Source organism: Antennarius striatus, chromosome 19, assembly GCF_040054535.1.
Source record: "Antennarius striatus isolate MH-2024 chromosome 19, ASM4005453v1, whole genome shotgun sequence".
Classification (NCBI taxonomy): Eukaryota; Metazoa; Chordata; class Actinopteri; order Lophiiformes; family Antennariidae; genus Antennarius; species Antennarius striatus.
The window spans coordinates 11,764,120-11,777,995 of record NC_090794.1 but is presented as its reverse complement, the minus strand read 5'-3'; the positions used below and the strand labels follow the sequence as shown (position 1 = coordinate 11,777,995).

The following is a 13,876-nucleotide window of genomic DNA, read 5'->3' as shown; positions in this document are numbered from 1 at the left end:
TCTTACAGTTTATAGTTCCATTAAATTCCAGAGAAGAGCTTTAGAACCAGATAGTCTCACAGTCTTGGAGATGCTGATCTGCCTCCAGGCTGTCCCGATGGAGAAAGTTCTTGTACTCCCTTCTGTCTTGCTGTTCTGCCATGAAAGACCAATACGACCCTGAGCCACAGGTGGAGATCCATTTGCATGCAACATGTCATCTTTTCATAGAGCTATGTTCATGCTGATGCATAAATCCATATTCCTCCTCATCACCATAAGAGATGCAGAACGGACCAAGGCGCTCTTCAGCTTCTGATGTTGTTCCTTGCTTCTCAACCCACCCCCCGCCCCCCCACACACACAAAACACACACACACACACACTTTTTTTTTCTCAGCATCGTGTCCTCTGATACTGTTGTTAAGATGAAACCAAAGTGACTGCCATCTAGCAGCCATGTCTGGGGAAATGACGGTAATGATGATGTGAAGAGGTAAAGAAAGATCATTAACACCACTCTGCAAAACATTTATGTTGTTTGATTGTTTTACAGTAATCAGGGTTGAGTAATTAGAATCAGCGTTTGCTAAACAAACGGGTTGTATTTATCACACACAGACACACACACAGAACTACATGTTTACCCATTAGCCTCTATGCAAAAATAGACACGGACATAGTATTCAGACCCTCCAGCAAGAGAGTAAAACCTGACCTCAGGGGTCGGTCAGTCAACCAATCATAAGCATTGGTAGATGGTTATTTTCATGTCATCCTATTAACAGTAGGCAAAGCTTTGGCCACCACAATGCCCACAGTCCTCGGTCTCCCCAGAGCTGCTGTACTTGATGCTGTGGCCCCAAGTGCTCCGACTCCAATCAGTGCTGCTACTGTGGCAACAATCTCCATGCCGATTCCTTTAATTATCTATGGCCCCGTGAGGAAACTTCTTTATACAGTCACCTGTGTGGGACAAACTGTTTGCTAAACACAGAGTAAATGCCTTACCACAAGTGTGATTAATAATTCTGAAGTATTGACAGTAGAATTGTATTAATTACCAGGACTGCACCAACACCGGCTGAAACTATATGAAAACTGTTGAATAGACTCATACAACTATTTTGCTGTAACACTTTCAAGTGTCACTCCGGCAGACGTAACTGCACTCAATGGGCCTCATTCATAAACAGTGTGTAAGAACAGATTTGTGCTTAAATTGTATGTACAAAAATTTTACACAGAAACATGTGATTCATCAATATGTTCTTGCCTGAATTTGCTCTTGCTCTGCGAGCAAATTTATGCACCTCATGCCATACACACAAGTAATACAGGATCAGCGTTCCAAAAAAACTTTGAAACACACATCTTTTATGCAAGAATGCAGTGAAACTACTCAAATTTATAAAAATCTTAAAGATTATAATTAAAATGGCAAATTTTATAATAAGTTGACTAAATGTACTAAATAATCATGAAATGAATACTTTTTCATTGTTTGTGTACTTAAAATCTTTATTCTTCAATTTTACAAGAAAATATTTGAGCATGTAAGTGAAACAAAGCAACTTTGAATGTTTTTGATCCAAAGGCACGTATTGCTGCAATTCCCTGGAACGGCAACTGGGTGCCCAACCACACTGCTGTCATCCGGTTTCCTTCATTTTCTCCGGTGGGGCATCTTTTTTTTGCATCAACCTTTATGGCAAACCAGTTCTTAGTTGCCTGAGCCACAGTGTGGACCTTAGATGCTACTGCATTAACACACTCAGTGATAGAAGCCTAGGTATCTTTTTTGCTTACTATTGATATCGAAACGCTTCAAAAACGTGTGGTTTTCCTTCACACAATCTCTGAGACAATGACTTCATTTTTTACCATTGCAAAATTTCTTATTTTGATTTTTGGGGCCATTTTGATGGATCAAATGAATATTCTTTTATAGAGAGATAAGGCTGTGGTTTATACAGATTACGCATTGTGGGCATAGGCTTGTTAATTTAGAATCATTCTGATTCACTAACAAATGCACGAGGGTGAGATGAAAATTGATTTGGGTGTCATGAATCTGACAGTGATTTTGTGGATACACTGAACTTGTGCGCAGAATAAGAACCTTCTTTAGCATTTATTTGTGAATGAGGCCCCTCAAGCAGCCAAGGGTTCCTAGAAAAGAGCTTGTCTGCTGAATGACTCTTTGGACAACTGGAGATATTATAGCAGCTCCTATGGTGATCTTTCCAGCCGCCTCTATCCCCAGTCTGGTTATGGCCACTATTCCTGAGCCAGCTCCAAAAAAGTCCTGCATAGAATTGCCAACCAGAGGACTGACTATAGCATCAAAACCACCTCTTCAGAATCATGTCTGTCTTCACTTGCTCTTAAACCATTCAAAACTCTATTACACCTACACTAAGATAATAAATGAAAACCCTGTCAATAAGTAGATATCTGGCCTTTGTGTCACCCTCTTTGTCAGAGACCTGTGAATGTCACAAAGAACAGTAATGGTCAACCGAATGAATATAATTTCAACTAATGTCTTGGGTAGTAATATTTATCCATGGAGGAAAGACACCCACCAAGTGACAGATACAATAGAGGCTCCTGTTATAGCCTCCTGTAACCATGGCAATCTCAGCAAATAAAATTTGGTGTATTTCTGTCAAGGATTACATAGATTCCTCACATTTTTTTGTAAAATGCATATTTGTCTATGCAGACTTTTTAATTTATTTTGTTGAGTGGATGCTCACTGACATGAAACATTAATTAAACATGTTTAATTGACTGTATAAATTTGCACAAAAAAATAAAACATGAATGGGGTCCCGTGACCGCGGCGTATCCTGCCTCTCACCCATAGCCAGAAGAGATAGGCTCCAGCACACACATGTAACCCACCGGATGGATAAGCAGTCTTCAAGAAGATGAATAAATGAATATGAATAGGACAAAACAATCTACAATAGATGAAATAACAATTAACAAACCCCCCAAAACTTTATGCAGTGTTAGTGCACCTCCTGCTGGATTGAAGAGAGACAGCTCAGTAAAAAACGTTTTGTTGTAAGAGCCCATTTTCCTTTCAAATTATCTCTCACATTTTTGTGAGCTTTGGTATTTTTTTTTAGAGATACTCATTTTTAGAGATATTATCCAGATATTACCTCTCTAATGCAAGATAATTCTTCTATTAATACTTAATAACAATGTCATATTAAAGACTGAAGACCTTCTTCAGTTTGTCATATTAATACTTAAAAAGACTTTTAAAAAAATATTTTTTCATTTAATATGCACATTTTTAATGTAGTTTTTCCACATCTATTGCAGATGTTGTTTCTTACCGATGGAGGTTAATCAAGTCAGATATTATGGCGGCTCACCAGGTCAGAGTTCATTCATTCATTCATTCATTCATTCATTCATTCATTCATTCATTCATTCAACTTCTTGCCGTTTAACCAATTCCGTCTCACGGGTTCACAAGAACCTAACCAGACTGACATCAGGCGAGATGCGGGGTACACTCCGGACAGGTCGCCGGTTCATTGTGCAGCGTCAGCGTTGTCATCATATATTTCCCATCGGTCATTGTTTCGGGAAGTGAGTGTGAACCCGGCAGTCCGCCCGCCCTGACGCAGAACGGCTTCACGGAGTTAAATGTGTCTCTAACTGAGGCGGAACTCCGTTGAATTTACGCTACAGATAAAAATCCACTCTGACTGAGTCAGACGAACAAAGGAAAACAGAACCGGACTGATAAAGTCGCTTTTGGGAACAGCTTTTAGTAATTGTTTTGTTTTGTTTTGTGTGTTTCTGTTTTTACAAGTAGCTTCCGACGTTCCGGTCAGCTGACAGAACGTCTGTCACGTGACTTGACCCCGTCTTGAGGAGAGGCGCTCGGTGAGTGTTTTCACTGTCCCGCAGCAGCGTTGACCACGGATTTATTGAAAAGTCCGAGTGGATCAGAAGTGTGTCGCGTTACCGAGAATCGATCTGAGTGTCATTGAGTAAGCTCCTCTTAGTTCCGTGTTAATGTTTGAATTAAAGACAGCAGCCATTAGCTTTACGTCCACTATCACAAAGGTACTTCATGTAGACGACTGAAGCTCAGTGCCAGGGTTTATGATTATGCTGATTTATGTTATGCTTTTTGGTCATACATGAACCCCCTCCTGGTTTTTTTTGTATCTCGGGATAAATAGCGCAGGACCTTCAAACTAGATTTAACATTAAAAATGCTAAATCGACAGTAAACACAAAGTGCAAGTTTTAAATGATGATTTTAATGAATATGGTAGTAGATGGTTATAGATCTGACAGAGATGGCCTTTGATGTGATCAGCTGATATATAGTCTTGATGTCAGAAGTCACCTGGTAGGCTGTTATGACAATCACACCCGGTCAGGTGAGACTCGGGAGGTGTTTTTTGACATACCTGTCTCCTCTATGGTGACAGTATTAACGGTGATTGTAACACTACTGCACATATACCATATGTTGAGGACATCCAGCATGTAGCACTTACATCTAATTCAAAGGATCTTCATCTGCAGGGATGTATCTAGTGGTGCTTTTATTTGCCTCTGCGCTCTTTGTGTCCACCTTCGCCCTGGACAATGGACTGATGCAGACCCCGCCTATGGGCTGGTTGGCATGGGAACGATTCCGCTGTGACATTGACTGTGAGCATGACCCCAAGAATTGTATCAGGTAAGCAAAAATTAATATTATGAAGTGTGACCTCATTAAAGCCCATAAAAAAACATGTGATGTTTAAAAGTGTTGTTACTAAAATATATGTAGATTAAATTCGGATGAAACTCTGAGTTAGCAGTTTGAATTAATGAAAAGATTAAAGGAAAAATTTCCACCTTCTCATTACAAAACTGTGAGCCTTCATTTCATGTGATACCAAAATGACAACATTCCCAGTAACTACTCCAAGACATCAGGTTTGCCTAAAAGGAGATATTAGTTGGGTAATTGCACTCAATTAATGTATTACTCATTGTTAATGTTTGTGTATGTTTGGGTTTGTGTGTAATGCCACTGACATGTTAAGTACTTATAAACATTCGGTTAAAAGGTGGAGACTTTTGGCAAGTTTTGTAGTATCAATTATTGATGATCAAATTTCATTATTGCGCAGTAAACAATGTGTTTTTGTAATATAAACAGACGTTTATCCTTGAGATGTGGTATTCCTTAGTCAGTCAGTTCTACTGCTTCAAGTGTTTCCTTGAGTAACCTTAAACCAAACTGTTTCCACACATAATTTTATATATAGAAAGCATTTTGTATGTTTTAAGCAATGTTTTTTTTCCCATCATGGTTTAACCAACCCCACCCCCGAGAAACTACAGTAAATTAAAAGGTATTGCCAATCTGCAAAACAATATCGTTGCATCTACACTAGATAGACCTGGATCTTTTTTATCAGACTATTTACATAGATCTTCTTAATGAGCATGTAATTGTCTCATAGCTCTCTTATAGTCGAACATCATGTCAAGTCCAGAAGTTCCCGAAAAGTGGAGAAATTCACCAGTTCTTGTAATTACAATGCTATTTTCAAAGTTCTGAAACTGACAGATCCACAATAAGACACACCATCTACAAATACAGATGTGAGACAGTAGTAACCCCCAAAGTGGAAAATAAATTATTCAATATGCACTTCTGCTGTTGTGGGTCACAGGGTAGCTGGAGCCTATCCCACTGGACTTGAGGCATGAGGCAGGGTACACTCCGGGTGTGACGCTGGCACACTGCGGAACCATATGAAGGATAGACTAACATGCAAGCACACACCCCTACGAACAATTTGAGAACGGCAAATTCACCTAAAGAGCATGTTTTTGGAGGTGGGAGGAAGCCGAGGAAGCAGAGTGGGACTTAATTCCACCACAGTGATTCTGGGATTTTTTTTCCAGCTAGTGTTGTTTTTCACACCGGGGATTTATGTATAGTAAAAACCATTTTTCCTTATTATATTTATCATTTATAAAACTTACATTTTGTGTTAACTCAGGTTGCCTTTGTTTCAGGTCAGAATTTGTTTAAAAGTCCACAACAGTTTAATATGAGATGCAAAAAAAAAGTAGAAATGACAGCTTCATGACCTAAAAAATTGATTGATGTCCATGTTGTGCTCACACCCTGACCATCCGAAAAAATCCCTTTAGTGGCCTTTTGTCTAAACATTATCTAAACAAATGCTGTGACTTTGACCTCCACCTAATGAGACATGTCTGAATGACCTCCAGTGAGAACCTGTTCACTGACATGGCAGACCGTCTCTACGAGGACGGCTGGATGGATCTTGGATATGTCTATGTGAACATAGATGACTGCTGGTCCTCCATGCAGAGAGATGGGAAGGGACGTCTGCAGCCTGACCCAAAAAGGTGAAGGTACAATGTACACTGATGTGTGACCTTCAATCACTGAGTCAATAAAACAACCAGCGCTCACAGTGTGACAGTCAAACAGTCATATAATGAACAGGAACACTAATCACTAACTTTATTAGTGGTGTAGTACTGGATCACATGCAGTATCGCTGTATAATCTCCCAGCTGGAATACGTGACAGAATGGGGAACAAACCGGTCACCATTCTGGGTGTTTGGGACCACTGATTTACTATGTACGATATTATGTCTGTGTAGGTTCTTAGTTATCCAGGTCATCGTTATCCAGATCTGCTCGGAACTGAAGAAGCCTCTTGGATGAGAGATGAAACGTCTTCAAGAAACTTTCTTAAAGTCCAGCGGATTGATTTAAACAGCTATGGATACGATATCATAACGGTATATTTCCTCTCTCCTCAGGTTCCCAGGAGGCATTCGTAGGCTGGCACGCTACATGCACGACAGAGGTCTCAAGTTGGGAATCTATGGGGACATGGGCACACACACCTGTGGGGGCTACCCCGGGAGCCCCCTGGACAAGATTGAGATAGATGCTCAAACGTTTGCTGACTGGGAGGTGGATATGTTAAAATTTGACGGCTGTTATTCTAATACCACAGAGCAAGAGCAGGGTAAGCAGAGGAGGTGACTTCTACAGCTTGTTCATTGATATTTTGTGGATTTAATCTTTGGTTATTGTTCCGTTGTTGGACAGGGTACCCTCTCATGTCCAAGGCTTTAAACGCCACGGGGCGTCCCATTGGCTACTCCTGCAGTTGGCCTGCCTACCAGGGTGGCCTGCCACCGAAGGTATAATTCTGATGTCTTATGAGTATTGATGCCATAAACCAGTAGAATTAAATTTAAATAAACTTGAAAAATCCTCAAAAATGTAGACTGTTTTTATTTATTTACTTTTTTGTGAGGCATAAATTCCATAAATGTAAACAGCTTGATTTTAAGTTTTTCCTGTGTTTTCAGGTGAACTACACTCAGCTGGGCCTTATCTGCAATCTATGGCGTAACTATGGCGACATCCAGGACTCTTGGGACAGTGTCCTGACTATTGTTGACTGGTTCTTTGAGAACCAGGATGCTCTGGCACCTGCAGCAGGACCTGGAAGGTGGAATGACCCTGATATGGTCTGTTTAACGGACACATCATGTTTCCGCATGTTCACTCTTCACTCGGGAAATATCAATGGTGGATCCTCTGAAGTGAACCTCCTACTTTTCAGCACATAATCGCAATCACTCAAACTAACTTCAGTATTGGAATTTTAAAAAAAAGTAATTTATTGAATGGATAAATATGCATAATTCATGCATTTACCACAGAAAATAAGTTAATAATAAGTTATCTTCCCTTGTGAGGACCCTCAACTAAGATGACAAATCAGAATACAGTATTTTCTTCATGTTTTTCTTTATCTCAACAACCACTGGATTTTGAAGTCTCAGTCTTCCTTGATTATGTGTTTTAACCTTCAGCTGATTGTGGGCGACTTTGGCCTCAGCATGGACCAGTCTCGCAGTCAGATGGCTCTTTGGGCAATTATGGCTGCTCCACTTTTCATGTCCAATGACCTGAGGACCATCAGCAGCGGGGCCCGCGGCATCCTGCAGAACAAAATGGCCATCAGCATCAACCAGGACCCAATGGGCATTCAGGGAAGACGCATTGTAAAGGTGACAATCTTATATTGGGAGGATCTTGGAAATTACAACAGTTTTTTTTATGCCGTGTGTCTCACTTACACACGTAAATTTTCTTCTCTGGTTCTTTCTACTAGGAGAAGAGTGGGATCGATGTATTCTTGCGTCCCCTGTCAAACAACGCCAGTGCACTTGTATTCTTCAGTCGCCGTAACGACATGCCCTACCGTTACCAGACTTCCCTCAGGAAGCTCAACTATCCCACTGGGAGTTACAATGTATGTCTTTAAATTAAACTTAAGCAAATGCGAATAATCCAGCACTATCAATTTCCTTTTTCAATTCAAGTTTAATTTTTAATACAACTATTATTTTCCTTGCTACAGTTTACCATCACTCTCATTCTAACTCCAGATTTGGTGCCACTATAACAATAATATGCTAAACCTTTATGATTTGATTTTATATTCATCTAAAATTTCCCTCTCTTGCTCTGATTTATGTTCAGTCTCGACTTTTTCCACGTCTAATCTCTTATTAAGCAGCTGAGCTGCTATGCCCCGTGGTTATTCCCAAATCATCTACTTCTATACCAGAAAACGTGCCTGCCAGTGCATGACAATGCACACACTTTCCACACAGGTCAATTCCTTTATGCCTGTGGAACCCTGGTGATGTGTAAGTCATAATGTGAAGCCCTCTCTGGTTTTTCACTTGACAGGTTGCTCAGGAAGAGCATGTCTTACCCGTGCTGGAATGCATACACACATCTTTCATTCACTAAAACATTGTGTTGAGAACTACTTGCCCTGCCCTGTATTTGTTTTACTAGTTTCTTGTGCACAATACACTTCGTTCCAATGGTCAGCACAACATTTAAAGTTCTGCAGAATCCTGGGAAATGTCTAAAATATGTATGTTTTATAAGCCCTCATGTATTTGTTATGTTTCTTTCGTCATTTTCCTCTTCCTTTTTTTTCCACATCCTTCCCTTTGTCTTCTTTTTATTTAAGTTGACACGTGTGCACTTCTTACCAATACCCAGTCCCGACTCACTACTTGTGCATAGGCTATGAGTTCAAGTTTATGATTCAGTCTCTACGCAGCCTGGTGGCACCAGAATTGAGAGTACAGTAATTTCTTCTGGTTGATTAACATGTCATGAATGGATTTTGGTGATGCTATTGATTTTCCTGATGATTTGTGACTTTCCCAATTTGGGATTATTAAAGTATATCTAAGCTAATCTAGTTTTCATTTTGAATATTAAAATATATTCACTTTATCTCACTCAGATCATTGATGTCTTCACTGAAAAGACCATGACGCTGAAAGACTCCACAGACTTTGTTGTGTCCGTGAACCCCACCGGTGTGGTCATGTGGTATGTCTCTGCACCTGCCAAAATGGGCCTCCATTATTTCTTCAGAGGTGGCCATCACCATGGATCTTCATATGACAAGGATGATGAAAACAGTCTTCCTCAGCTCTTTCTCTGATCACACTCTGATATGATTTTATCATCTGATCAGCACACCAGATTTCTGTCTCAGTGCAGTAGTTTTGCTACATTATTAGCCATGATTTTGAGATCAGTTTGTTTCTGTACGTCAAAGTTCATGAAAACTGATTGATTTTAATCTGTTTTGATCTCCAAAGGTGAAAAACTGTCCAAATGTCTGCACTATGATTTAGGAGTATCCACTGCTCTTATTCAACACTTGTTTTTAGTATGCAAAGCAGTAGAAGAAGACTGATAAATGCCACTGCGATGCTTTTTGGTATGGCTGTATTTTAATTATTCTTCGTGAATGTTTAATTGCTTTTACACTAATATGTTTACAAAGGATATTTTTATGATCATTTATGCTCAAGATAAGGCATTTTATATGAAATGATTCAATGAATCATGTTTTTTTAAAAATCTTGCTGAAATAAATCTCCTTTTACTTGAATGAAAAAAAAAGTTTCATTAGTTTTTGTAGATTTAGCAGTGCTTAAATAATGGGCCTTCAGGATCTAATGTTTTATTGGAATGACCTTAACCCAAAGTCTTGGTGATGCCGGCCCCAAAACACAAAAGGATCTTGTTAAACAGACTGTAGAGACGGATGAGGCTCATTGTGGTTGCACGAATCAACAGAAGGAAGAAAATTTAGCACTTTGCTACATGAGCGCGTGTCTTTGTCTAAGTGCAATGTGAGATGACCACTTGAGACCAGTTGAGAGCTGAAAAATTTACTCTGTTGTTGTGTATTTGTCCAAACTCAAGTAGCTACTGATATTCATACAATAAGATGTAGAGGACTGTGGTGAGACCAGCGATGTTGTTTGGTCTAGAGATAGTGTCACTGAAGAAAAGACAGGAGACAGAGCTGGAGGTAGCAGAGATGAAGATGCTGAGGTTCTCTCTGGGAGTGACCAGGAAGGATAGGATCAGGAATGAGTCCATCAGAGGGACAGCACATGTTAGAGGTTTTGGAGATAAAGTCAGAGAGGCCAGACTGAGATGGTTTGGACATGTCCAGAGGAGAGATAGTGAATATATTGGTAGAAGGATGCTGAGTTTTGAACTGCCAGGCAGGAGGCCTAGAGGAAGACCAAAGAGGAGGTTTATGGATGTAATGAGGGAAGACATGAAGGTAGTTGGTGTGAGAGAAGAGGATGAAAAGGACAGGGCTAGATGGAGGAAATTGATTCGCTGTGGCGACCCCTGAAGGGAAAAGCCGAAAGGAAAAGAAGAAGAAGAAGATGTAGAGAGCACCTCCAGACAAAAGCTGCTCACAGAGGTACTGAAGGGTCATCTCCTCTCACAGCGCTTATATATGTGAACATACCGTGTCTTTTATGATGACATCCACGTGTGTCAGTTTTTCTGCACTGAATCATTAATGGCATATTTAAATGGTTCTGTCAGGCCTTTCCAAATACTCATGTCATCATTGAGGGTTGTGGCATGAATGAAACTTTATTCCACAGGTGAGAAAAAGCCTTTCAGATGATCAGCTGCAGGGAAGGCTTCGGACAGTTTGCGACAAGGATTAGCTGACGATGTGAGCTTAGAGGGGACGTGATGAGAAACGCACCTTTTTATTGTTTTTACAAACTGTATTTGGTTGTTTTCAGTGTTCACCAACCTACCAAGTGTCCAATGAGGACACATTGTGAATTCACCTCCAAAGCACTGCCAAGCCACCCTTGAGCAAGGCGCCGTCCCCCTTACGAGCTGCCTGCCACTAACCAGTGACCAATAGAGATCAATACTAGGCTGACTCATGCTAATAATCTAAAATATGTAATTACTGGAGCCCATCGAGCATGGAATACATCATATTTAACATGAAGCTGTGCGGTTATTTTTTCTTTTAAGAATACTGTCATATCTGTCACTCCATTGTTGTACAGTGGGTGGTAGAGGGTTAGGCCAGACCAGAGTTATCATTTTCGTTGCCACTAGTAAGAAAATTTTCCACATGTACGTTCCATGACTGGTGTTTCCCTTTGGTAATATTCCCAGAATAGAACACTGTGGGTCCAAAGGTAAATCAATATTCAGAATTGCCCCCCCTGCGTGTAGTTGTGTGTATTACAGGGGCCTGTACACACAAATATGCATGCGTGTGATTGACTAACATACTAGAGTGTGCATTCTTAATTTCCCTTCTGGCATTACAACAGTATATAAATTACAGTATAACAGTATATAAAGCTCTAAGCTAGTTCACTATTCTATTTATTTTCCAAATAAAATAGTTCATCTCAGTGTGTGGAATCACACCTTCTAAGGATGGCAAACTGATCCTTCACGTGATAAACTGGAAAAACTTTTAATAAACTGCATCTAAACTTTCAATAACTTGTTCCAAATCATCAAGTTTGTATATCATTATCAATAATCTGTAGCAGGATTGAGTAATGGAACTCAGTATGGAGTATGGACCAAAACAACCCATTACCAAGAAAACTGCTTATTCAAACGAGAGCCGCGTTCAGTAGTTTTTGTACTCAAAATGAGAAAAACAAGACTTATGTTTGTGGTTTTACACATATCTCATTATCCCAAACATTTTGTGAGCTAATCCTTCATATAATTGGTTACAACTTGGCACAAGTTGCCAAGTTGGCAGTTCAACATGCTGGTGCTTGAATTCATTCATTCTATTCATTCTATTTTTTTTTCTTCAAATTATACCCAACCCTAACCTTTAGACATGTAAATAAAATGAGTAGTTTGTGTATGCTTGTATTTTTTGAGAAATTCTTCTGGTATGTTAATTAATAGAAATATTGCTCTTTGTTGTTTTGGAGCTCTGGGAACCAAACAAGTTTTGTTGTCAGCACCATACTGACGTGAGCTATGACTTGTGTGTGGCATGAATTTTTTGCCAGACGGGATGGTATGAGTATTTCAGGCTGTCGTGTCAATAGGGACCAAATTGCTGATGAATGTTTTCCAATGCCTTATTGAAAGTATGCCATGAAGAATGAAGGCAGTTCTGAAGGCAAAATAGGGTCCAACCTTTTACTATTGAGGTGAGTGAATAATTTGTGAATCTTTCTCTACACTTTCTCAAATAGCATTAGAAACCAGAAAATGTATTTTTTTATCTGAAGCATCTCTTGATTTTGAAAGCTCAACCCTCCTTTTTTTAACCACAGACTGATATGACATTTTGGTGATTATGGCTGCTTGTTTTCATTGCCAATGATCTGCAAACCATCAGTAGCAGGGCCTGAATGATCTTGCAGAACCTTTTTTTATTCTATGTACTGTATTCTATTCTTCAACTCATCTTAGTTTTGCTGTCACTACTTATATTTTTTGACCATTTTTTTCTGCCAGAAAAAGAGTGGGATTGAAGTGTTCTTGTTATGACTGGCAACTTAGTGATTTTATTGAGGATGTTGAGTCAAGCCCTAAAACAAATGGGATACCAGCCATCCATCCATTCTCTTGGAGACAAAACAATCACACTCGTGCTACCCATGGCGCCACTATGTCAAACAACAAATAGGATACTACAGAGTTGCATTAATACAATCCATTAATAATTACTAGAAAATAATCCTTCATTTAATGCCTATTTTTACAAGGAAGGTGCAATTTCTCTGACTTTCCCCCAATCTCATGTACTGACTTGTTTTTCTCTATTTGATACTTTTCAAGTACACTTTTCATTCATAGACTTATTACAAATCTAGATAAGACCAAGAAAATTATGCTGCTCTAAAATGTTTGCAAGAGGGTTTCCAATCAATTATTTTATGTGTTTTTTCTTGTTAACAGTCCCACTATGGACAAATAAATGTTTTACTAGAATGGCCTTAACCCAAAAATCTGGTAATGCAGAGCCCAAAGCACAGAAGGTTCTTGTTGAGTCTTCTTCAGAGCCAGTGGAGGCTCACAGTTCACAAACAGTTTACTGAACATCAGGCCACACAGTTGTTCTGCACTGTATTGTCAGTTAATGGATGTTAACCAACATGGTTTTCCTTCAGCGTACCTTCAAGGTATTTCTAAAATGATCAAAACCTGTTCTTCTCTTTTTGTTTGTACTCCTCTAAGTCATTAATGTTATGTCTCTGTATCATACCAATTCATTATTTATCTGTGCACTATTGCAAATACCATTCCAAAGTTATAATGGTGCTCTCCATGTGATCCTATATATTATACCATACTATATGTCTAGAGAAACTTTCATTGAATTGCAGATTTATTGTGTGTAAATAGAACGGAGGAAGAAAACCTCCTTAATCAGCATTCCCGCAACGTAAAGCCATTTAAGCAGTGTCCACTCATACATTTTAGA

The 13,876-nt window shown here is 39.4% G+C and overlaps 1 protein-coding gene across 2 annotated transcripts; it reads left to right on the top strand.

Annotated features, from left to right (window-relative positions):
* The first annotated feature begins 3,605 nt into the window (after positions 1-3,605).
* Positions 3,606-10,020, top strand: naga (N-acetylgalactosaminidase, alpha). Of its 2 annotated transcripts, none has more exons than XM_068342319.1 (9): positions 3,606-3,894; positions 4,549-4,705; positions 6,262-6,402; positions 6,828-7,039; positions 7,123-7,217; positions 7,389-7,550; positions 7,899-8,096; positions 8,201-8,341; positions 9,359-10,020. In XM_068342319.1, the coding sequence occupies exons 2-9, from the start codon at positions 4,551-4,553 to the stop codon at positions 9,560-9,562; spliced, it is 1,308 nt and encodes a 435-aa protein (XP_068198420.1). In that variant the 5' UTR covers positions 3,606-3,894; positions 4,549-4,550; the 3' UTR covers positions 9,563-10,020. The 2 variants fall into 2 exon arrangements, with proteins under 2 accessions (XP_068198420.1, XP_068198421.1); XM_068342320.1 differs by having other exon boundaries at positions 3,606-4,001.
* The last annotated feature ends 3,856 nt before the right edge of the window (positions 10,021-13,876 follow it).